At 40.3% G+C, this 24,714-nt stretch overlaps 1 protein-coding gene across 1 annotated transcript in view; it reads right to left on the reverse strand.

The window, feature by feature from the left end:
- The window catches only part of LOC139478127 (ras-specific guanine nucleotide-releasing factor 2-like), a 969,963-nt gene that overhangs the window by 844,638 nt on the left and 100,611 nt on the right, over positions 1-24,714 (reverse strand). Inside the window, exons 9-10 of the mRNA XM_071260456.1 lie at positions 23,803-23,913; positions 12,442-12,559 (exon numbers count right to left, since the gene is read on the reverse strand). Coding sequence (XP_071116557.1) covers positions 12,442-12,559; positions 23,803-23,913 — 229 coding nt within the window. The remainder of the gene's footprint in view (positions 1-12,441; positions 12,560-23,802; positions 23,914-24,714) is intronic.

The raw sequence follows: 24,714 nt of genomic DNA on the forward strand, positions 1-24,714 counted from the left end.
TCGTATTTAGCATTCTCCGGAAGACATACTCAGCATAGCGTTTGGGTACTTACTCAAAAATACAACTCTGTCCTGAAAGATCTCAGAGAGCAGTCCAAATGGGTAGCCCAGTTTCATTGCAAAGGCCAAGATTCATCTGAGGAATGTTTACCCGAAAATGATGTTATTTATACCAAGCCCGAACGAGATAAAGTCAGAAAACTGTTAGCGGAAACGAAGCACTGTAAACTCATATTAAAAACCAATCAACCAGCTGCTTATGCAATTGCTTAGCGAAAATAGCAAAAATATAGCAAAAATAGCAACTGCTGCGCAAAATTATATCAACTGCTGAGCAAAAATATAGCAAATTTTAGCAAATATAGCAAAAATATAGCAAATATAGCAAAAATACAATAAACTGAACATTCAGGGTTAATATTGTGCTTTGAAATCCTCATTCTTTTGCAACAGTTTATTATTTCGGGCTGTATTGGATATGTCATATTATATTATGCTAAACTTAAATATCTCCTTCGGTATTACATTATGGAATGCGACGAACTTATCGAACAAATGCTCAAAGAACCTGATCAACATGCAGAAGTAGTTACAGATAAATTTTTAGATAAACATAGAGAAAGACTCGTGCTTTGGTAGCCGGTGGAAAATGTTCCCAATATTTTGGGGAAAATTATACCACTGAAAAAATTGACAACATGACCGATGAAGAAATTAAAAAACTGTATGCGCATTACGAGTCTAGACTGGGATCTACCAAGACTAAAACAATAGGGTCGGCTATGTTACAACTATATGCCCCGGTCACACATTCACAGATCGTCTTGCCGGATCCACTACGGATGGAAACTCACGGATGACCCCGGAAAAGACTATATCCGTGGTCCGCTACGGATGCACCACGGTTTGACTATGGGTTTTTACGGATCAACCAAGGATAATGCAGAAAATGGGCTCCTTGACAATGGGGAGTGATATGGATTGCTACGGTTCGGTACGGTTTAGTACGGAATGACAAGCGTCACGGCGTATGCACTGCGGATTAACAACGGTTCGCTACGATTGTAGTACGGGTTAGCACGAATTAGAACGGTCTGGCACGGTTAAGTACGGCCTCTCACGGAGCGCCACGGACCTGCCACGATAAGCAATCCGTATACATGAATATAACTTTGAACTTTAACTTTGCATTATATTGTTCCTGTTTTAATGTTGGTGCTCTATATTCAGATCACTGTGAAAACAGACTTGAGTGAAATGTGACTCTCATAAAGTTTCTTGTTAAATACATGTACTTTATTTCACTTCAATTTTTAGTGTTCAACTTTAATCTTTTTCATCTATAGTTTTCCAATTTTTATTGTTCAAGAATATATTATGTTTCAAATTCACAAAGTGAGAAATAAAGACAGAAATAAAAGGTTGATATTAACATTTGTAAATGCTGTTAGTGTATGTTTTTTATGTAAGTACAAATAAGAACATATTCCAAAGTCCAATAATTTTAATAAAACATGATCTGTAAATATCCAACACAATTCGACCGTTCTGAAGGATGATCTTTTATACCATCCTATTCTGCCATGGCACCGCCCCGACAGGTGAATTGACGTAGTGTTTAAGGTAAAGCCTTTGCTGTGCCAGCCCTGGTGTTCTGCACATCGTCCATGTTAACACCCTCTCTCCAGGCTCCAGGGATGACGTTGTGGTTAACATCCTCTTGATCTGTTCACCAGGATATCTGACCCTCATGATGTTGTGAAGGCACACACATGCGAGGACTATGGCATATACTGTATCAGGGTCCTGCAACATGACGGAGAGCAAACACCGGAATCTGTTTGCAAGGATACCAAATGCATTTTCCACAACTCGTCTGGCCCTCGAGAGACGGTAGTTGAAGATCCTCTCGTCATTGGCAAGACCCCGTCTGGAGAAGGCTTTCATGAGCCAGGTATCGTCTGCAATGATATAGTAAGACATCGGTCTGTCATCACCAGAAAGGGGGGCTGCTGTTGGGATGCCAATTACACCCCTTTCAATGGCATTTTCCAGCTCACACTGGTTCCAAATCTGAGCATCGGAGCAACCAACTTGTGCACCAATATTCACCCACCGGAGCTGGTAATCAGCGTCGACTAGGGCCATCAGAACTATTGAGTGATATCCAGGGGTCCGGAAATCGTCATATGCGCCGGACATGTCCGATTGGGAATCTCAAATGTCTGGTTTAAAATATTGCTTACCGGACATTTAAATTCTTCTGTCCGGACTTATTAAAAAGTATTGTCCTGACATTCTTAAATTTTGACCGGACATGATCAACAGTTTCTGTGTGCAATTGTAACACAATGAAGATTATCTACACTGACAAGCTTTGTTTGTTTTGATTGCTGTAAATACCTCGTACCTACATGATAGTCCAATCGGTCAATCACTGTAATAGTCCATAAACTGAGTTGACACTGATTAATCAAGGATTAATTACTGAGTACATCTTGTTAATTAGAGTGAAAGGTGTTTACAACTCTACAAAAATACCTTGCATCATCGACGTACCTCATTATCCTCATAATGCTACGATACGTAACCTCAGACAAGATGCGAAAGCCTGACGACAGCCAGTCAACCGATGCAGATCAGTCGAGCGGATCTGCCAAACCCTCAAAGTCTGGATGATCATTTTGGAAGTCGTGGCTAACGACTTTCACTTGGTTGACAAACAATGAGGATTTGCAGATTTTATTGTTTTCAGTAGCCAGTCATATATTGAATCTCGTTTGACCGCCATTTTGCTTTCTGTGACGATCGATATCAATTTTTTTATGGTCAAATATGGGATAATAGTCTCGATCCAAATGTTACAACGCGTACACTTGGGCAGGCTCATGAATATAACTCATGAATATTAATCAGACCGTTCACTACGTTAACAGATCGTTATCATAACAGAAACAGACGTATGTTTTCCATATATACCTAAAATGATATTATTTATTATTAATTGTCCAGTGAATTAAACAATATAAATTGAAACAATTCATAATTCATCATATTATGAATACGTAGATCTAACAACTTCTAATGTGTGTGAAAAGTCGTACTAAAATACGCTATTTGAAGGGGGCGTGGCCTAAATGCAAATGTCCGATTGGGATTTTAAATTTTCCGGACACCTGGTGATATCCTTAATAGTTGTAGTATAGGGAGCCACCGTTCTTAGGACACCGTATGCCATTTTGCAGAAAACTGGTCGGCTATTGCCTGCCACTGTTCAGGCTCAGTAGGGGTGTCAATAACATCCCCAGCATATGTTGCAATTATGATCTCGCATATGTCCCAAACAATACCAGAGAGAGTATTGTGCGCCACCCTGAAGCCGTACATCAAGGTCCGGTAGCTGTCCTCTGTAGCCAGGTATCGCAGGGTGACTGCTAGCCTCACTCCCGGTTCAATGGACTGTCTGTACCATAATCTTCTCTTCATAATCATGTGACCCACTACTTGTAACAGTTCTTGGAACATCGGTAGGTTTATTCTCACAAAGTTCTTAAAAGCAGCTGGATTTTCCACACTCAGTTCAGCCATGAGTGCTTCATACTGGCCGTGGATGGGTCATGGGAGGAGCCAGTCCCTGGTCCACCATCTCTTCTGCCTCCGGTCACCTCTCAGTCTGTCCTCAAGCAGCTCCACCATGGCCCTGGCATTTTGTGGCATATCAATGTCCAGGTCCAGCCAGTTAGGTGCCAGCCTCAGTTGTTGGTTGTTCATGTTGGTTGTTGTTAGATGTAGACTTCTTGGATGAAACAGATATGAAGTAGGGCCCTATAAACTGGAAGCCTGGAGACAGAACAGGGGTGACACCTAGATGACATAATCCGTAATAAACTGTAGTGGACCGTAGTAAGCTGTATTATGCCGTGATGTCACGTAGTAACCCGTAGGAATCCTCGAGAAACCTTGGTAATCCCTACCTATCCCTAATAGAACGTAGTACGATCGTGCTGATCCGTGACAAATCCGCAACAAACCGTATTGTATCCTTGGCTAATCCGTGGTGTAACCATACAAGTACGTAACTAACCTTACCGATCCTTGGCAACTTGAGTCCGGATATGTACTACGAATAATTACGGTTTATTACGGACTACAATACGGATACAATACGGACAGCTATGGACCACTACAGATTGTGCCGAATGATGCCAGATCATATCCGTGGCTAATCCGGCATCCGATCCATGAATGTGTGACCAATACACAGTCGTAGCTAGTACGTTTCTTCCAATCCCAGCAGAACATCGCCTGTATTTATGCAAATCTCTAGAGAAAGACCCATTCATCGAACACGCTATAAGCGCAGTAAGCTGTGAGTTTTATCATAGATACGGAATGTTCTTAGCGCCGGTGACCACCGCTTTAATAACGGCTAGGTATTGTCAATTTAAACATACGTGCCAACTTACTAATAATGGAGACTCAAGTGACACCATACGTGAACAAGGAAATTACCCTGATTGCATCACAAGCGATTGTGGAAACACAACAAGTGGGCGAGGAAACACAATCGATTGCACAACCACAACAACAAGCCAGAGTGACTAAGAATCCTCGAAAAGTCGCAGCTGGTAGGAAGGGTGCGCTAGCGAGGAAGGCAAAACTAGTACACAATTCAAATATTGAACATAGTCTGATTAAAACTCGGGCTCCCTATACACTAGGGGTTGTTGCTATAGCAGCGGTATGGTTGTTTTATAAGACCGTAGAAGAGAAAACGTCACCAGCAATTGCATAATCACAACAAGTTGAAATAGAGTTAAGCCCTCATGTAATGTTATAAAAAGCATGACTACTCCAGTTACAGACTGTAACATGTTGGTAAACGCAATGTATCATTCAGCAGTGGTCAGCGGCTTGGCCATTGGCTATGCTTGTATAGCTAAAATGATCACTAAAGCCACACCACCCAAGCTAGAATTTAATGGTTATGATATCGGTATGATGATTCTTGATATTGGATTGGCAATGGCTACAAAAGATATGCTCATCAAACAAGGGCTTATCCCAGAAGACACAATGAAGTAATTAAACATTGAACATTTGAATATGGCAACAATTGCGCTGAGCTATTGTTAATGCTTTAGCTTTTTCGGGGAATAATTTTTTACTTTCTAGTATGAGAGGAGAGGAGCAGAAAAGACATAATAAAGCATTAGAACAACTCAAAACAGCCCAGTCACAATGGGCCAGAAATAGGATGTTAAGATTAGATTTTATTAATAATGAATTGCGTAAAGAGGGGCATTCAATTCAAACGTTTAAGGATGTTGAATCTGCCATGCAGGATTACTTCCTTGTTTATTGAAAGAAACTTGACCCAATACCGAGACCAACAATGAGTCAGTTTTATACACTGTCAGAGGCTCAGAAAGGCAGTGAGATAGCATTTATAGTGTTGGGATTGTCCACCATGGCTATTTTTAGCTATGTTCTATTGCGTATCAACCATTTATAATAACCCTGAATACTCAGCTATAAATAGCGCTGACTGTCTGTTCAGCTATGTCGAGCTGACTGTTGTCTATTTTTTAGCTACACATAAGCTATGATCTATAAATAGCGATGACAGCTATGACTCACCCATGGAGATGTGATTTGCCTTTTAGACAAATGATTTGATAGGTGTATAACCATGAATCTGTGCAGATATACACTCATATGGAAGCCGATTCAATGTCAGAAACCATGTGTTGGTATTCTTATTACATCAGACAAGGATATAAAAATTACGTTTGTTTTGTATGTGGGATTGGGGTCTAAGGTAGTTACTATTTATGTAAGAGTCACGGTGCTGATAGGGTTAGGAAGCAGATTATTTACGCTAGGAAGAGAGATTACATCAACGAGAGGAATAGGTTGGGAAGATTACATATTTAGATATGGAAATATAACCATTTAGACATTTGACTCATTTGTATATGCCATTAAATCACAATGGTGTTTGTCAGAGTGTAGAAGGCTTTGGCAAAACAACGTGGTCTACATGGATATTCTCGAATGAGAAGAGCTGAATTGATTGATTGACTCGGTTTGGAATACAACAAACCCAAGAATGTTAGAGAACTCAAAGCTCAAGCAAAAAAAAGTGGGCTGAGAGGTTATTCTCGAATGAGAAAAGCTGAATTGATTGATTTACTAGAGAATAATAAATCAGTTGATGTTGATAATAATCGATCAGGTGATGAGTTAAAATTTGTACCCACAGCCGGCGTTGGTAAATATCTAAGAGGTTGGAAGATAGATATTAATTCCAACATGGATGTTAATGATGTTAAGCCCATCGTATCGAGCAAAATTAACGACGAGTCAGATGATTTAAATAGTATAAAATACCAGCTGACGGTTAAAATGTCATTGAGTAAAAGTAACACAGACGATAGCGCTGAATATACCGACCTTATTTCCGAAGCAATCAAGAAGTTATCACCGAATCCAATACTATAAGCACATCATTAGATAAATCAATTCAACGGATACAGGAAACTTTAGAACGCTAGACTAATAGAGGTTCGGGTTGGGGTGTGGATAAAATCGATAGTTTATATTTAGATATAGCAAATTATATGCCTTTCAAAGGTGGATCTTATTTAGATTTACCCTCGTATTATAAAAAGAGCAAAGCCATAATTAATGTAAAAAATAAAAGCGATGACTGTTTCAGAATCATGATAAGATCTGCATTGTTCCCCGTAGACAAAAATCCGGATAGACCTTCTAGCTATCCCCAAAACGACGGACTAAACCTTGACTAACACCAATCTCACAAATTGATAAGGCGGAAAAACTGGAATGACCCTATAGAAAAGGGGGACAGCTGTGAAAGATGGCTGACCTGGGAAAAGGAACTAGAAGAAATCCCAATGGTCACTCTACCAAGGTGTTACACACCCCATAGTGTGGACTCTGGAAGTGCAGACTGACAACTACACATCTTTTGTGATGCTTCTGAAAGAGTGTATGGTTCAGTAGCATACTTGTGCACAGCAGACGAAGGAGCAAACATCTATGTCAGTTTCCTTATGGCGTGATCATAGGTTTCCCCAGAGAAACAGCTGTCTGGGCAACGCCTAGAACTATGTGCAGCCCTCACTGGTGCTCAGCTAGCTGATGTATTGTGCGAGGAATTAACTTTACCAATCCAGAGAGTGATATTGTGGAGTGACTCTACTACTGTACTTGGTTGGCTGAAGTCAGAATCATGCAGATGCAAAGTATTCGTTGGAACACGAGTATCAGAAATCCAGAATCTTACAGATGTACAGAACTGGCGATATGTTGACACACAGAGAAATCTTGCTGATGACATTACTCGAGGCAAACTTCTCAGAGAACTCAGCAAGGAATCGCAGTGGAGAGATGGGCCAGATTTCATGCACCAGACACCTGATCATTAGCCAGTTACCCCAGTGACAATAGACTCTGACAATACAGAGATAAAGAAATCTGTTATGTGTGGCACAATTGTTGTGAATACACCTCAGCTGCCAGATGCGGAACAGTACACATCCTGGGAAGCCATGTGGCTGATGTTAAAGTCCTTTGATGGGGCGGCCTTGCCTGAAAATGCTCAACCCTTGACTGCTGAACGGTTTGAACAAATCTCTATCGACTAGTGCAAATAGAGTCATTCCCCGAGGAATTCACAGCACTACATTCAGGTAAACAATTGCCTCCAGACAGCAGACTCCTCCAGCTTGACCCTATTTATGATGCAGAATCACATCTGATCAGAGTAGGAGGGCGCTTACAGAGAGCTGAATCTCTAAATACAGTCATCAAACATCCAATTCTTCTTGACCCACAACATGTCACAACAAAACTGATCACCCGGGATCAAGATGAGAAGCTCTTACACTATGGGCAAGACTGTATACTCGCAGAGATAAAACGCAGATTTTTTATATTGAGGGGATGAGAAGCGATTTGACGCCATCACTGTCAGTATTCCACCTATCAGAAATGGCGCCCAAACCCGAGGACACAGAAAATATCTGACTTTCCACCACCACGTCTGCGACTTTTCAAATCATCATTCTTCTCAATAGAGTTGATTGCTTCAGACCAATGTATGTGAAGGTTGGATGTCGCTTAGGTGCGGTGAAATGGGGTTTAACGTCGCGTCCAAGATTATTGCACTTATATAGCAACGTGCATGCACGTGTGTGTGTGTGTGCGTGTGGCTGCTTGTACTAGTCCGGACTGATGCCGATTTATAGTGCTAGCCTATTAAGATACCATGCCACGGTTTAAAATGAATACCCCACTCACAGTATACTGACTCTGAGTCGACCAGTCCTTGTCCCCTTAATGCCGAGCGCCAGGCAGGGTAACATAAAGTACCATCTTTTAACATCTTTTGGTATGATGCGGCCGGGGATCGAACCCCGGACCTTCCGCTCTCCAGGCGGGCGCTCTACCACTAGACCACGGAGACGGTTGGACGTCGCTTAGAGAAAGGATGGGGTTTGATATTTATATGTATGACCACCCATGCGGTGTATTTAGACATACTCAGAAGCATGGACTCGGCTGCATTCCTCGTGGCTGCTTCGCTTCACTGAGGGGCAAACCTTACGAACGCATCTCAGACCAAGGTTCCAGTTTCCGAGGGGCTAAAACAACAGAGTTGCAGGAGGCACTTGCAAGTATGGAACCAGACCTTGCTGAATAACTGGATCGCAGATTTGTGTTCAATCCTCCTCATGCACCACACTTCGGTGGTGTTTGGGAAAGAGAGATGAAATCTGTGAAATATGGCCTCCGAGTGGCACTAAGAGAGCAGACAGTGACAGAATCTGTGTTACGTACCATTCTAGCGGAGGTGGCAGAGATTCTAAATTCTAAGCCTTTAGGCTACATTTCATCAGATGTCGGAGATATAGGCCAAGTTACACCAAACATCCTGCTGATTGGCCGCCATGATGCTTCTCTTCCACAAGTCGTCTATCCAGCCCATGAACTATTTAGCAGACACAGATGGCACCACAGTCAAGTTCTGGCCAACCACATTTGGGTACACTTTGTCAAACATTATCTTCCTGATCTGCAGTGGCGCACAAAGTGGCAGAAAGAAAGACAAAACAGATGACGTCGTGATAGTTGATCCAAAGCTCATAAGAGCTCAGCGGCCTGTTGGTAGAGTCACCAAAACCTACCTCGGAACACATGGATATGTTCGCACTGCCACTGTCAGTGTGAAAGACAAGGTGTACACCAGACCAATCATAACCTGAATGTGCTGATGACGATAATTGACTCTAGTTCCAGTGTGGAAAGACTTTATTCTGATGTTGACAAATTTAGTTCCTAAATTTGGGGGTGGCCGTGTCAGAAACTGGGGTTCACAGGGTCATGTACCTATTAAGTTGTAGTCTATCACATAAAAGGGGCCCCCTTGCTGCCAGGGTCAAAGTAATAAGTGATTTGGCTTTGTTACACTTTTATGCTATTTTCACCAACAAGCTGTGGGATAGTGAAACTTTGTTTGGGCTAGAGGTGTCATGATCAATAGAAATATCAATATATTGCTGTTGGTAAGCACTTAAAGTCAATAAATCAATTGTTAAATCAGTTTCCAATCAATAGTATCGATTTTGGTTTGGAATATCGATAGTTTTGATTGTATTTACCATATCAATAAAATACATGCAAAGCTGTTCAAATTTGTTTTTCTTTTGATCATGAGTGGTAGTAATTAACACATGGTAATGTGGAAGTTTCTTTTTCTTAAATTATTAGGGTAGAGACAAAAACAAATCAGTCATATGTCATAGCGACTGATTCACGACACCCATTGTCTGAAGAACATTTAATTGCAAAGGCTCATTACCCTGGAGCCATGACATCTATATGCCTTGAAACACTTAATTGCTGTTATATATAAGATGCTAATCCTATTTGTTAATCCCTATTTTTGTGTACATCGACCGTCTGCGATCCTGAATGAGATGTGCAAGTATGTCACTGATGATTTACTGTTTACATTTATATCTATTACTTACTAAATGTCAGGTGAGCTTGGCTATGTAAGCCTTGGTCCAGAGAGAAAGAAAAAAGAAAGGTCTTACCCTTAACTAGCTAGGGTTAGGCTGGGTGCTCCAGGGCACCTAGACAACAACCACTACCACTATGTGCTGACCTGGCACATAGATCCTTTGTATGTATATATCTACATGTATAAAGTAAAACTGTATATACCGCAAGCCATCATCTCCAAGTTGTCACTTCCTACAGGAACCAAACGTCAGACCGACACACGTTGTTACATATCCCAAACTTTACTTTTGTTGTTATGGTTATCACATTCAAAGGAAACTTCAGTTCAAAGTTTTAATTCAGCTCTAAAATCCATCTAAAATTATACACTGAAAACTATCGATATTTATCGCAATAGTTGCTTGCAATATCAATAGTTATCGCAATGGTTTCTTTCAATATCAATAGTTTTCGCAATAGTGATTTCCAGACAAATAGTCATCCCTAGTTTAGACCGTCACACTGACCAGCTCTCGTGTAGCTCAAACCGTTTCTGTTCAAAGTCAAGTTTGGTTTTTATGGAAACCATAGGTGTCAATTGCATATCCGTGTATGCAGATAATTCAATAAGATGTGTGATAGGTGAGATATGCTTTGCCAATTTACATTGATTTTTCGTGCATTTTACAGCTTTTTCACATCTGTGACACCAACTATTATGTTAACCTCTTTAAGGGGCTTTTAGAAGCTGGTATGATGAACAAGGGAGATAGTTATATAGATATACAACTTCTTTATTACAACAAATGCGACGTTTTGTGTAGTAACTAAGACTATTATTGAGCAAGTGATAACAGTAATGGGAAGTAGGAATGTTACATATACTCAACAACAAAACTTCCTGTGACACCAATATTTTAGTGTATGTTTCAAACAAGTAAAGTTTGGTTTTCAATATTGTAGTACATGTATGGAATCAAGTCACAAAAATGCAACTGATTCCAGCAACAGTGACTGCAAGAATCATCCCTGGCCTTCAACGAATATCTTCCCAAACCGGACGTCGTCGCCTCAGATGACCCGCCAGACGTCCCATTTTGACAGGTAACCACTGTCAAGCACATCTATAGTGGTACAGACAGTGTCTTTGCTGGACGGCCATGCAGTGGGGACAAGTTCTGTTCACTGACGAGTCTCGTTTTCACCTCAGCCACAGCGATGGATGGACTCGAGTTTACCGACGTCCAGGTGAACGTTACGTCAATCATTGTGTCATGGAAAAAGATTGGTTCGGGGGCGGCAGCGTTATGGTATGGGGTGGGATTACAGCAAGACAGAGGACCCGTTTGATAGTGGTAGACGGAAATCTCAATGGACAGCGCTACCGCGACGAGATCATCGGCCCTGTTGTTCTACCGTTTTTGTGTCGTCATGGCCCAGGCATTACCTTTCAACATAACAACGTCTGGCCTCATATTGCTCGACTTGTTCAGGATTCCCTTCAACAAAACAACGTGAATGTCATCCCCTGGCCGGCTCAGTCCCCTGATCTCTCACTGATCGAGCACGTGTGGGATGAGATGGGTCAGCACCTTCGACGTCCACCACGTGTTCCACAGACACTCCAGGAACTTCGAAACATGCTCCAGCAGATATGGACAGATATCCCACAGGACTTTGTGCGACGCCTGGTCCATTCTATGAGACGAAGATGTGTTGCTTGCATCACAACCAGAGGTGGACACACACGCTATTGATTTGTAAATTGACATTTTGGCATGTTCATGTTTTTTTATGAAATCACGCATTTTCTGAAGTCAGTAAGTCAAATTAAACCATTTGAACACTTACAGGAGCCTTTTATCTGTTGCAAACCAAAATGGTTTTAGATTTGGTAAAAACATAACTTTGCATTAAATCTTATTCAATGGCACAGGAACTTTTGTTCAGTCAGTATACATGTGGATAACTGGTGTTTATACAAGGTTCAATGATGATAGATTGATGTTTACACAACAGATCAGGTTGAAGTATAAAGCCTGTATGTATAGCACTTGTTCAATTATTACCTTGGACAAGTGTAAAGGTCGTATCAAGGTATTTACTGATATAAAAAAAGTAGAACAAATGTGTTTGTTCATGCAAGTTTCATCTTTGTAGTTTTCAAGAAATGTTAAGAATGGACAGATGACGGACAATGTGCCATAACATAAGTTGACTAAACTAAACTATGTCCCTTTTATTTTCGATGGACTTCAGCTAAACACCAATGAGAACATTTCAACTTGAAGAGGTCAACATCTTGTAATCCACTTCATAGATTTCCAGAGAATTATGTCCAGTACCCAGTAATACATTTATTCTGCAAGGCAAAAGACATGACAAATGAAACTGTTCAAGACTTACCTTGTCTGACAAACGTCTGGTTGACATCCAAAAGTATGTCACAGCCTTCAACAATCATCCGTTCTATCGAAAGGTTCTTGCGAATGTTTTCTGTTTCGCTCACTTCATCATGCATCACCTGTATAAACATATGTGTGCTCACTCATTTTCACAAACAATCGTGTTTCAACAACTTATAACAAACAAGAAAGATGGATAAACAAACTTGAAGCAGCCTTCACTAACTTTTCCGAATTCCCTGAAACCTTCAATCCATTAAATTTACTATGAACTATTTAGGCTTCACCAAACAGATTCACTCACCAATACCTATCTATAATCAACTTTGATCTCTAATTTGCTCACATTTTCAAGTAAAGGAGTGTTTCATGTCTTCCGCGACCTTAATAATGAAGCTTTGCGCTCTTCGAAACTAGTGACATCAACTACAGTCCGTTTGACTCCAAATGAGAACGATGAATTGCAAAATAACTCGAAATCCAGAAAAGTGTATGAAACATCAATACGGTACTTGACCATGAATACCTTGTACCCAACAAAATCTATATTTTGTGTAATTTAAGACCCATGATGGATGAAGTTCTTTAAGAAACTATCATGTAATTTTGTATAGAAATGTGTACATGACACGTAGGGGGACAAACCGTGGAAGGAAATCAAGTAGTTCTTGTCGAGCCCTTAGCAGATACACTTGGATTTGTAATAGGAGACGAAAAAGTATCAATAATAATACCACCCAACAAAACAGTGCATGGAGATAAATTACCAGATTTAGTTCCCTATAAAGAGTTGTGCATCCATCTTGATGAAATAAGCACGACGGATAATATTCAACTCAAAAGTCCTTCAACTCTACTCAGATCTATTCCAGTCAAATTGAAAAATACAATAGCGGTAGAACGGACTCTTTCTCAACATTACAATATAAAAAATTAAAGCGTGGTATTATCTCAGACCTCAAAATTTCTGTATTAGATGTAAAACATCAACCTGTACATATAGGATACTTAAGTGTAACACTCCATATTATTAATAATGGTTGATTCATCAGGCCCTGGAATGCTCAGACAATGTAATACAATTGCGCTTTCCGATCTCGGAGACACAGAAGGATTCGGTAAACCCGGTACCGATGGTAAGTTATACGCTTTACACTTACAAGATAATGTATACAAGCGGAAAGAAGTTACATTCACAGGTAATCTAGGAGATTTAAGCGATGTCGACGTTAGTAGACTCTATAAAAACACTTCGTACAATCTTATTCTCAACGGTGATAATAAATGGACTATGGTTGAAGCAAACATCGGGTGGCTACTGAATATCGTCATTACCCCACCGTATGTGATGACGGGTAAGGAACATAATTTAACTAAGATAATAAATAGTGTGATCGTACTCGGGGCTCATATCCCATCTAAAGGAAAAAGTGTGTTAGTCACCCCCCTGCCAGAAAACCCAGGTTATATGTTATATAGTCGTCCGGCAGTAAAAAAATGTTAGTTTAAATGTTGTTACTGAATTCAATGATATTAAACAGACCTTGAGTGCAATACCTAATATTTCTACACTTATTATTAAGTCTTGTTCGGAGATGCACCGGAAAATGCCTTCGAAATATTACCAGGTCTATCGATTAAATGGTTCAAGAAACACGAGCGTCGAAGTTGCAGTATTATTCATATTGGAGCATCGCCCGTTGCAACCCTTCAGGAGGTCTAAATTATTAAAAGTGGTAGTATTTTTCTTACTAAGATATTCATGCCGTATAATATTCATTTGATAAGGTTGATGTATACTCTCAAAACATTGAAGCAAGACCAATTAAAGACTATTATATGACCGTAACATACACTATGAGTTTATATCCGGTGCTTGATGAGGCATCTGAAAAGATTGATACTGTTGATGGATTTAGATTACATCAAATAAGCGACATAAAATATCAAATAGATAAGGAGAGGGAATTTAGACTTGGATTGTATAAAAAGTATCGCAGAGCCGTTGAATGCTCTCGACAGAGTTGACACCATGCTTATAACGGCTGGCATAGGACTCGGTGTTGCTGGTGTTGGTTTATTATCAACTATAATCGCCGCGCCTATCATACTTAGCATGGAAATAGCGGCTGGAGTCTCAGGACTGGCAGGAATAGCGATAAAATTCATTTCTCGTAGGTTGCAAAAGAAAGCATTAAAACACGATAATATTAGGATACTCGCTGAAGCAAAGTTGAACAGCATTGAGGATCATATTTCAACAGCAATGGCTGCTTGTAAGATATCTGAGGAGGGGTTTCGTTTAGTGTTGTCGGAACTCACCAAATACAATGCAATGAAGCCGGAGATTCGATCAAATTCTAGTGAGACCAGTGGTATTAGCGAAGACGAGAAAAAAAAAAAAAAAGTTTATAGAACAGGGGAGGCAACAAGCGCATCAATTATTCCGTGTCAAAACCAAAGAACTGGTTGGAGATTAAAAATAGATTGCTTACTATCATTAGATCACATTTAGAAGAATGCTTACGTAAATATATAATAATGGAATTTATGCTGAAGGACAAATTTATCAAATGGAGAGAATTACCACAAGGTATATATTATATCAGTGATGTCAAACCAACCAAATACGGTCATCAATTGTTTCTTACCAATTACCAAGAAGAATATATAGTCTGGTCTCCTAGTAAAATAAACGAAGAATGTTGAATATCACTTCGTTAGAAATAATGGTATATGTATGAATAAATATAATAGAGAATATTTTCATTACAATTTAGTTTAGTCTCAACATCGTTTTTGTACTAAAAATTCCCTCTATGGTATCATTGATTGACTCAAGGTAGTGGTGAGCTAGAGGCAATGTAACTTAAACTTATGACTATCGTTGAATCGCATCAGCGTTTTGGTATAAAAAATTCCATCTGTAGTGGTGGTATAGGTATGTAAATCCGGCTCCAGTGGTATTATCAATATTTTTGGTTGCATTTTGGAAGCCCTGAGTAAAAACGCAATATAAAAAACAAATCGCCAAAACGCACCATTTCAATTAATATGTGGGTATTATGCACTGAAATCGAAATGCACGAACTGTCACAAACTGTAGTGGGTATAAAACTGTGGCCAATTCTTGGACCTACCACCACTTGGTCAACAATGCCACGCCTAACTTAAATTCAGAGAAACCAGGCTATCGGACGTTTGGAAGCTGGAACAGTCTGTCCAAGATGTTGGCCGTCATTTCAACGTTAACATAACCACAGTTTACCGTCTCCTGCATCGATACAATGCTACACAGACCACAGATGACCTTCCTCGGAGCGGTTGTCCTAGGGTCACCACACCTCGACAAGATCGGCAGATTACCCGTCAACACCAGCGACATCTGTTCCTAACTGCAAGTGAAAGTGCTCGACAGACCATAGGAACAGATAATCGACACATTAGCCGTGACACTGTGATCCGACGTCTCCCTTCCAACAACCTCAGATGTCGCTGACCAGCACGTCCTCCTGTTCTCCAACCACAGCATCGACAAGCACGACTTCAGGGCACAGGGTCATCACAATTGGCGTCATCCTGAGTCGAGGCGTGTCATCTTCTCTGATGAAAGTCGCTTTTGTGTCTCCCATGCAGACGGAAGAGTCAGAATTTGGCGGCGTCAAGGTGATCGTTTCGCTGACAGAAATGTGGAAAGGGATCCATGGGGTGGACCTAGCGTCATGATATGGGCAGGGATTGGACTTAATGCCAGACTTGGACCCATGTGCTTTCTGAATGTTGGTCAAGGTCGGGGACACGGCGTCACTGCTCAGTGGTATATCGACCAGGTGATCAGACCCCACGTTGTTCCATTTTTTGCACAACATCAACAACACATTTTCCAGCAGGACAACGCCAGAGCTACCATGGCCTTTCTGCAACAACACAACATCCGTGTTCTACCGTGGCCAGCCCTCAGCCCTGATCTGAACCCCATCGAACACTTGTGGGATTGGGTTCAAAGGCGTCTGCACAATGTGGGCCCAGTCCCTACAACTGCCAATGAACTACGCAAAGCTGCTCTGGATGTGTGCAGGAGGATCCCCTATAGGGCCTTCACAAATCATCTGATCCACTCAATGTACAGGAGATGTGTAGCAGTGATCAATGCTAATTGTGGTCACACCAGGTATTGACTGACATTTTGGGTATTGACCCGAAACTGTGTAAGCCCTTTCACCATGGCTAATAATCATTCTGGTTCAAAGCATAGACATATAGAATCAGGTTCATCTGATGAGACTTTTGCAAATATTGAATCCTGGGCTAGATTCCTTATGATCGAGGCTGAAGATCATCAACCCATCAAACTGAACCCTTTAGCCAATTCTAAAGGCATTCATGGTTATTGTGGAGAGGTGACTTGACTTCGTTCTGTCTCCCACCTTGTAGAATGTGTGAAGAAACAACAATTCCACAATCTCTTATCAAATTTCTGAACACAGGACACTCAACTCCTGCCGAAGCATTGTCCGTGACAGGACCCGTTCCTTGTCAGACATGTCTGAACAAGAAATTGCTGAAGAGTTACAAAACCAAGGAGTATCTTCTGTGAAACGTTTCACCTGCAAGAAGGATGATTAAACTTTTGAACAAACTAATACCTACTTGTTTATGTTTGCCAGATCTTCTATCCCACAATCAATCAAAGATGGATATGTCAACATTAGAGTGGAGGTGTATGTCTCTAATGCTTTAGATGTCAACATTTTGGCCATGGCTCTAAGTCGTGTCGTTGTTCCATGGTTTGTCAACGCTGTGGTGACAACCATAAAAGTACTGATTGCCAACAAGCCCTCAACAAGCGAACTGTGATGGCAAACATATTTGGTTTGGAAAAGGTAGATAACAGTTTAATTCACAATCACCACCTCAATCAACAATGAATTACTCTGCTGCTGTCTCTGTGCCAGCTCAATCTAAATCTGTCACTGTTGACATGGGTCAAATCTGATCGACCCGTGGCAACTTCTGCCATCGAGCTTGACAAATCTGCACAAACATCAGTACCACCTTCAAACTTCTCAGGCAGCGAGTCAGACTCCACCAGAACCAGGCCTTGAGCAAACAACAACTGCAACTGTCCATCGGACAAAACGGGAAAGAAGTTAGGTAGAAAACAATCACCAAGGAATCTCCCTCTTTCAGAGGTGCCTCACCACAACTCCTATATTACTCTGGACATGGAAGTAACTCATTCGTCACAGAATTCTGGTAGGAGTTCTTCCTCCTCACGTTCGTTCGAGACATCGAGTGCGGCGTTAAACAACAAACCAACCAACCAACTACACTTCAGTGAAATTGCAGAGGACTTAGAAAGAATTTTAATGAGATACAATTGTTAGTTCAAGATTATGAACGTTAGCAATATGTCTCCAAGAGACATATCTTAAGCATACTGATACATTGGATCTAAGGCAGTACAATTATCATCATTCATTTTCTCCTCCGGGTGATAAAGTGACTGGAGGCTCTACTATTTTAGTCAGACAGACCGTCATTCACAGCCCTATCCATTTAAATACTAATCTTCAAGCTGTTGCTATCCGCATTACCTTGCACATTCCTTTGTGGAAGTGATCACTTCCCTACTGTTCTAAAAACTGTAACACCGAATGATGACCCACCTTCATCACAGTGGAATTTTACCAAGCCAAGTTCCAAATACTATCTTTGGCCATCTATGAATGTTCCTGATCCTATACAAAAATTTTCAGATATATTAAATGCTATTGAAGATGACAGCATTCCTAAGTCCTCTGCAAACCCTCATATACGTAGACCACGGTTTGTATGAAACATAATGTGTCGATATATTACAACCTAACAAATTCATCAATGTACCTGATCCCATCCAATGCAATCATATGGCTGATCAAATAATTCCTAAGTCCCCTGCAAATCCTCATATTCGTAAACCATGGTTTAATTATGATTGCAAACAAGCAAGAAAATGTAGGAAGAAAGCGGAAATATATTTTCAATGCAATCCTACAGTTCATAACTATAAACCAAATAAGTGTCAATCACGGAGGAACTTTGTCTCTAAACTTAATTCATGTACACCCATATCCAATGTGTGGAACATTGTTAAAAAATAAAAGGCAAAGGTTCAAAATCTTCTGTACATCATTTTAAAGAAGGTGCCAAAATAATAACTGATAAATTAGATATTGCAAATAAACTTGACAAATTATGTTCCTGAGCTTCAGAAATATAAGAAACAACAGGAAAAGAAAAAAGTCAATTTTGATTCTTATAATGGTAAAGATTACAATGAAGTACATTACATGAGCTACATACCACTGACGGATTGCTGACGGTTTATAATCTTGTGTTAATAAGTGTAAAATGTGTCCTGAGACCTCTGTAATTACATTGAATGAAGGATTTGTATTAGTCATTAAGGTGGAGTAGCATGGGATCGACTCCTGTCTTTCTTTTTTGCTCACATTTAATGTTTTGTTCAATGGACTGAAACGTATAATCACTGCAGTCAGTTGGAACGAAATATGATCACCTTGATGAGTACAGGCATTACCAAAATGATCAATTTCTACACATCAGAAGCAAGTAGCCTTGATTTTTTAGATTTTTGGTATCTGGCCACAAATACGACTTGTAGGCCTATATTTTCACAATATTTCATACTGTTTCAGGTCAATTTCAATAACCGCTGCTCTGTATGTATGAACATTTTATACTTGTCAGGTGAACTTGTGGCATGTCAAAATGAGCTTTGGATGGGGGCTGCTTTGTATTTGCGGTGCATTGCAAACTCTTTCCTAGTTGTAGGAAACGTTTCACGAGGGACAGATAACATACTTTCGAGGTGTACTGTAGAACAACAGACGAATTGGTTCAGGGTTTCTGCGCTTTCTTTAATAACAGTAAAAACACTTTATATCACTTGGTTCTACAAAACGTTTTACCTGGCGAACGTGGCAGAGACTGCTGAGAGAGGCTGTGGTGATTGTTCAGGCACGACCAGATGCGACGAGAGCTTGTCCTAGTGTGTTGTTCTGCTGAATGCTGGGTTGACTAGCTGTTTAGTTGTGGCGGCTGTCAGAGTCCTTAGGCTGATCTCCTGGACTACTCTGTCGATCTGGGCGTGGTTGGTGTTGCTTGTTCTGTGCCTTTCTGCCTCTCTGCCTACTTCACTGATGGCCGGACCGGCTTATATGTGGATTGCCCGGCTGGCTGAGCGTGACCCAACACTGCTTGCAAGACGATTTCGTCAGCCTGGATCACGATTCATCAATCAGCCGGCGGCAGTTGTCAGTCAGTAACTGTCCGATTGTGACCATTAGGTCACCAGAACAGGAAACTCTGTTTCCTCTTCAATTGATGCAGTTCACTAACTATCTATTAACTGTGCCGATCACTACGAGCCCACCTGCCTATACAGCCTCTGGCAACACTGAATAGTGTTACAGTATGGCTTGGTATTTTCTTAGCAGTGGAAAAGAGGCCGTGGCCAGGTTTCACAAAGTAGCCTTAGCACTACAGTTATCATAAACTGACATGACGATAAGGTTACCCTAACACTCAGTCTGGTCTGTGAAACGAGGCGTTGTACCCATAGTATCAACTTTTCCCCTCGATTCCAGCCCATGCATGTACCAACAACGGCCGCCCGTATGCAACTGTTTAGGAGATGAACGTACTAAATTTAATCTTAAACCGAATGCTTTAGCGTGAAGTTTTAAATGAAAACTTAAATTAAGGTATTAAATGACGATAATCTTTCTCTAAACTGAAAACAAAGTACGTTTATCTCCATACAATGACGTAAAGATGTACTTTACTTGGAACACAATGACTGACACTGAAAATTGGTATACTTATCCCATATATATACGAGAGGTGTGCCTAGACAGACCATGATTGTATGGCGACCGACATTGTATTCAACCAGCTCGGTTGATCCTATACACCTTCAGCATCAATTATCTATCAAAACTGCATCAATTTTTAGCAGATCCAAGTGGTATCATGAATTCTGTTGTAGGTGACCAAGAAGTGAAGAATTTGGTTAAACGCCGCTTTTAACAGTATTCCATTTATATGGTGGCTGCTGGCCGAAGACAGGCAGTGTAATTACACATGTAGATATAGAAATGTAGATGTGTTTCATTGCTAATTTCTACTGCCCAATTGCCCGACATTATCATAATTTGGCTGTTTGCTGCAAACTGATAAAATCCCGAAACATTTAGTTTGCGACGTCATTATTGTATGACGTCACTGTGAGAAGACATGGTATAAATGAGTTACCTCTCCAAAACTCGAGGTTTGCAAAGATAGACAACCGTTGGTGGCCAGGTTGTTGAGTGACAGGTGTAGGCAAACGTTTCATTTCATAGGGATAACAGATTTGAAACATGACCTTAGACTCCCTCTCTTTAAATCTCCCTCTCCCTCTCCCTCTCCCTCTCTCCTTGTCATTAATTTATGTATACACATAGATTTAATCTAAATTGAAAGTTTCTTAAAGGCATAATATGACTACCTTGCAATAAAACTGACAGTTGGTCTGTATTGGCTCCCATCCCCCGTAATTAACTAAGAGAGAGTGAGTGAGTTGGGGTTTGACACCGCTTTCAACAGCATTTCAGTCACATCACGGCGGCACGGTGGTTATGTGTTGCGGTGAAAATTGCGAGCATCAGCTGGTTACACTTTTTACCCGGGTCACATCACGGTAAGTGAAAGAACAAGGGAGGGGTGGCACGATGCAGATAAGTATCAGATCCATCATAATTCATTGTTTATCCAATTTTCAAAGATCTTGACCTTATTATTTGTATCAGTACTCCTCCAAAGGGGACTGAGACTGTTTAAATCACCCATGATTATCTAGGATTTAGGGAGTTGATCATACCAAGTCTGAAGATCTGATTGGCGGATAGCTGAAGGAAGAGAGTAAACATGATGTAAACACTATGTTCAAAGTTACACGGACAGCAACATTTTGAAGATTAGTGTTGAAACTGAACGGGGCTATGGGTTATGCCCGCCTCACCAACACAGAAGAACCTCCTGCAGCTTTATCAGAATGAATGGTAAGAACTAAACTGATGGATATATAATTGATTAGTGTTTTTTGGGTACATTTCTTGGAGACGAAAAACAGACGGTTTCAAATCTTGAAACAATAGCTGTATTTCACTTAAATTTTTCTTATGACCTCTACAATTCCTTTGTATTATGTTTTGTTGAGTCATTGTGCTCCCATAGGATATATTTCATGCGAATGTGAGGAAGACTTTGTATTATTTCTTTTCGTGTCACGTGCAGTCCATGTGCTGAGGACCAAAGGAGTTATGGGCCTCCATGGGGACCTCTAAACGAGAGGTGGCTTTTGGTGGTGGTTTTTGCAGCTGTTCTCTTTGCTGCTTTTGTCTCAATAATGTCAGATTCTAGTTCAGGTACCGGTTCTGGTGTCTGACGCTCAACAGTTTTAAGATTTGGTTTGGAAGGTTTCACAGATGGTGTCACAGTTTTTTTCTGGTAAAGCAGTTGAGATGTGTTCAAGAGATTTGACCCATATCAGATCAGTCTGGCAGAAGAAAGAGGCAGTAGTGACAAGTCGGGAGACTGCAGCAAAGTATGAATTACCTGCTGGAGTGTTTGCAGTCCGACCGGCATGATTATTCTCAGCTTGTTGAAAGGAGATATTTTTCTCATGTTTAATTTTCAACATTTGTGACGCGCGTTCCCACACAGGCAGGATTTAGAAGAGGCCATGTGATTTCCACAGCAGTCGACACTCTTCACATACTTCCTGCAGTCAGTGCTCCTATGCTTGTAATCGCAGCGATGAGAAACAACAGAGGCAAGGCAGGACTTGGATCCATGTCAAATGCTTGGCAGGTGTAGCACCGGGGTGGATATACATCTATTATACAAGTCAGTGCACACACAAAAGTCCAGTATTTGTCACAGTTTAATGTCTCCTTTGCGAACATCAAGAACCACATAGTTATTTACGGAGGAAATGATGACAAGTGTAAACTATATACCGGGATGTTTACGAACATGTGAAGTGCTAGGACAGAGGTTGGATTGCCGTGCCTTATTAAATTGCTGCGATTTATAATGAATACGACTGCCCGTAATAAAAACATCTGACACATGACAGTATTCATTCTTTTCTTGAACAGGAACGAGTAATGTATCTATCAGAATCACTATCACACAAGAAATATTGACCAGATGCAGTGAGCTGTAGAGTAATGCCAGGGGATTGGTATCAATGCAAAACCGCCAACATTGTGGTTAATACGGTGGTCTCTTACTGATGACTAATGATATCAATAGTAACTGGTTATGTCCTTCAAAAGGCCCATTGAGCACCTTAACTTCTCTCTGGCCTCTAGACATGATTGTGAATTTTCAGTGTCATACAACTAATAGCACATCGTTAATATCATCACTTACGACAGGCTACACGCTTCACCAAAGAATGTTCACGGACATTTCTGACGAAATCACCAACGGTGGTACGTCTTCCCAAGCAGATCGACCTGACACATTTGGAGTGCAAGCTTGTCTGACATGACTCATTTAACTAACCTAGACAAACAGTAGTTGCTCTAGATTACATACCAGCAAGTTTAATTAAAGTTCTGTTCATCTGTTCCTCATTAAACACAAATTCCATTTTTAAATCAGTATATATACTCATGTATCAAACAATTAGATGTTGTTGTCAAACAAATCTGATTTTAACTGGTTAATTAAGAAGCTGTTCAATTACGCATTGTAATGTCTTACCAGGCTTGGTTGTCCTACTCTTAATCCCCGTCATGGGCTGACCTTTTTCAAGTATATGTAAACACATATTTTTGGCTGTGTATGACCTCTGACATGTAGTCATTTTGGGAGATAACTGAACCTATTCCAATTAGCTTGATCAGTTGATGATAGGCTAATGATATCCTTAGGAATGGTAACCGCAGATAGGTATCTAACAATAGAAAGGCCTTGTCTTTGTGCACAAAGAGTGTTGTTTTCCTTGTCGCAACCTTTCTGATTACTGAATTCGGGTTTGCACATTTCTGTCACGCATTTTTACGATCAAAATGTAAAATTCTGTGAGTCTGATATGTAGATAAGGTTAGCGATTCTCTGCTTATTAGATACAGACTTCCATTCTGTTAGGGCTATAAGAGGCAAAAGTAAATGTGAACTTCAGAGACATTTAATTGTTATTTTGAATCTCTGACTAACCAATCAGAATAAAACATCCTTCAAAGTAAAGTAGAATATTATATTACTTATTCATGGTCACATCAAAAGTAAATGGAATACTCACCCTAGAGAGTTCTTCCAATTTGCCTTTTGCAAACTCTAGGCTTCGTCGTTCAACATGCTCATGGGGTGTATGGGCAAGGAGTTCGTGCAGAGTGATAATGTAGCGAGGTATCTGTCGTAAAAGTTACTTAAATTAGCCCATGAAAGCTACATATTGCAACATACATACAAATGTTTTGCATTAAATATGAACAATATTCTTTGGTGCAGACCCTTCCAATTCAATTCTGAAATATAAGTCATATTGACCTTCTTCACGACCCTTATCCAGATATATGTTTTACTTTCATTTTCTGGATGAAGGGTCCCGAGAAAATATGAGAATTTGATTTTTTCTTTGTCAGGTTTATCCACTCGGGATCACTTCTATATTCAAATCTGTCATCTACCAACGCTACAGTGAGGGTATGGTAACCTATTGTATGAAACAAATGCACATAATAAAAATAGAACCACACAAAACAAGCAAGTCATCTACTATTTCCCTTCAGAGACAGCAGTGCCCTTGGTAAAGAAACAAAGCAATGTGTCAGACAAGATCAAGAAATAACTTGAGTAGATGTCAAAACTAGTGCCACCTCACAATAGCTTACCTGCATATAGGCAACAGTTGACAATGTAAACAAAGACAGCCACTTCGACAATCAACTACATTTTACATAAATATTGAGGATAGAGGATAAATTCATAACTATGAAACACATAACTAAGTTTGAACAATGTACCTTGACCTGCCACTATGAATGTAATTAACTTTTGATATATACTCACATGCAAAAGAAACGCAAGTGGTTTTAAGCAAATAGGTAATAAACACGGAACCATAAATTGATGTGTGAAGCCTGATGGTGTTATCAATATTTTTGGTTGCATTTCGGAAGCCCTGAGTAAAAATGCAACATAGAAAACGAAT

This window comes from Haliotis cracherodii, unplaced genomic scaffold (genome assembly GCF_022045235.1).
Source record: "Haliotis cracherodii isolate W230 unplaced genomic scaffold, xgHalCrac1.p SCAF_1, whole genome shotgun sequence".
In the NCBI taxonomy this organism is placed as follows: domain Eukaryota; kingdom Metazoa; phylum Mollusca; class Gastropoda; order Lepetellida; family Haliotidae; genus Haliotis; species Haliotis cracherodii.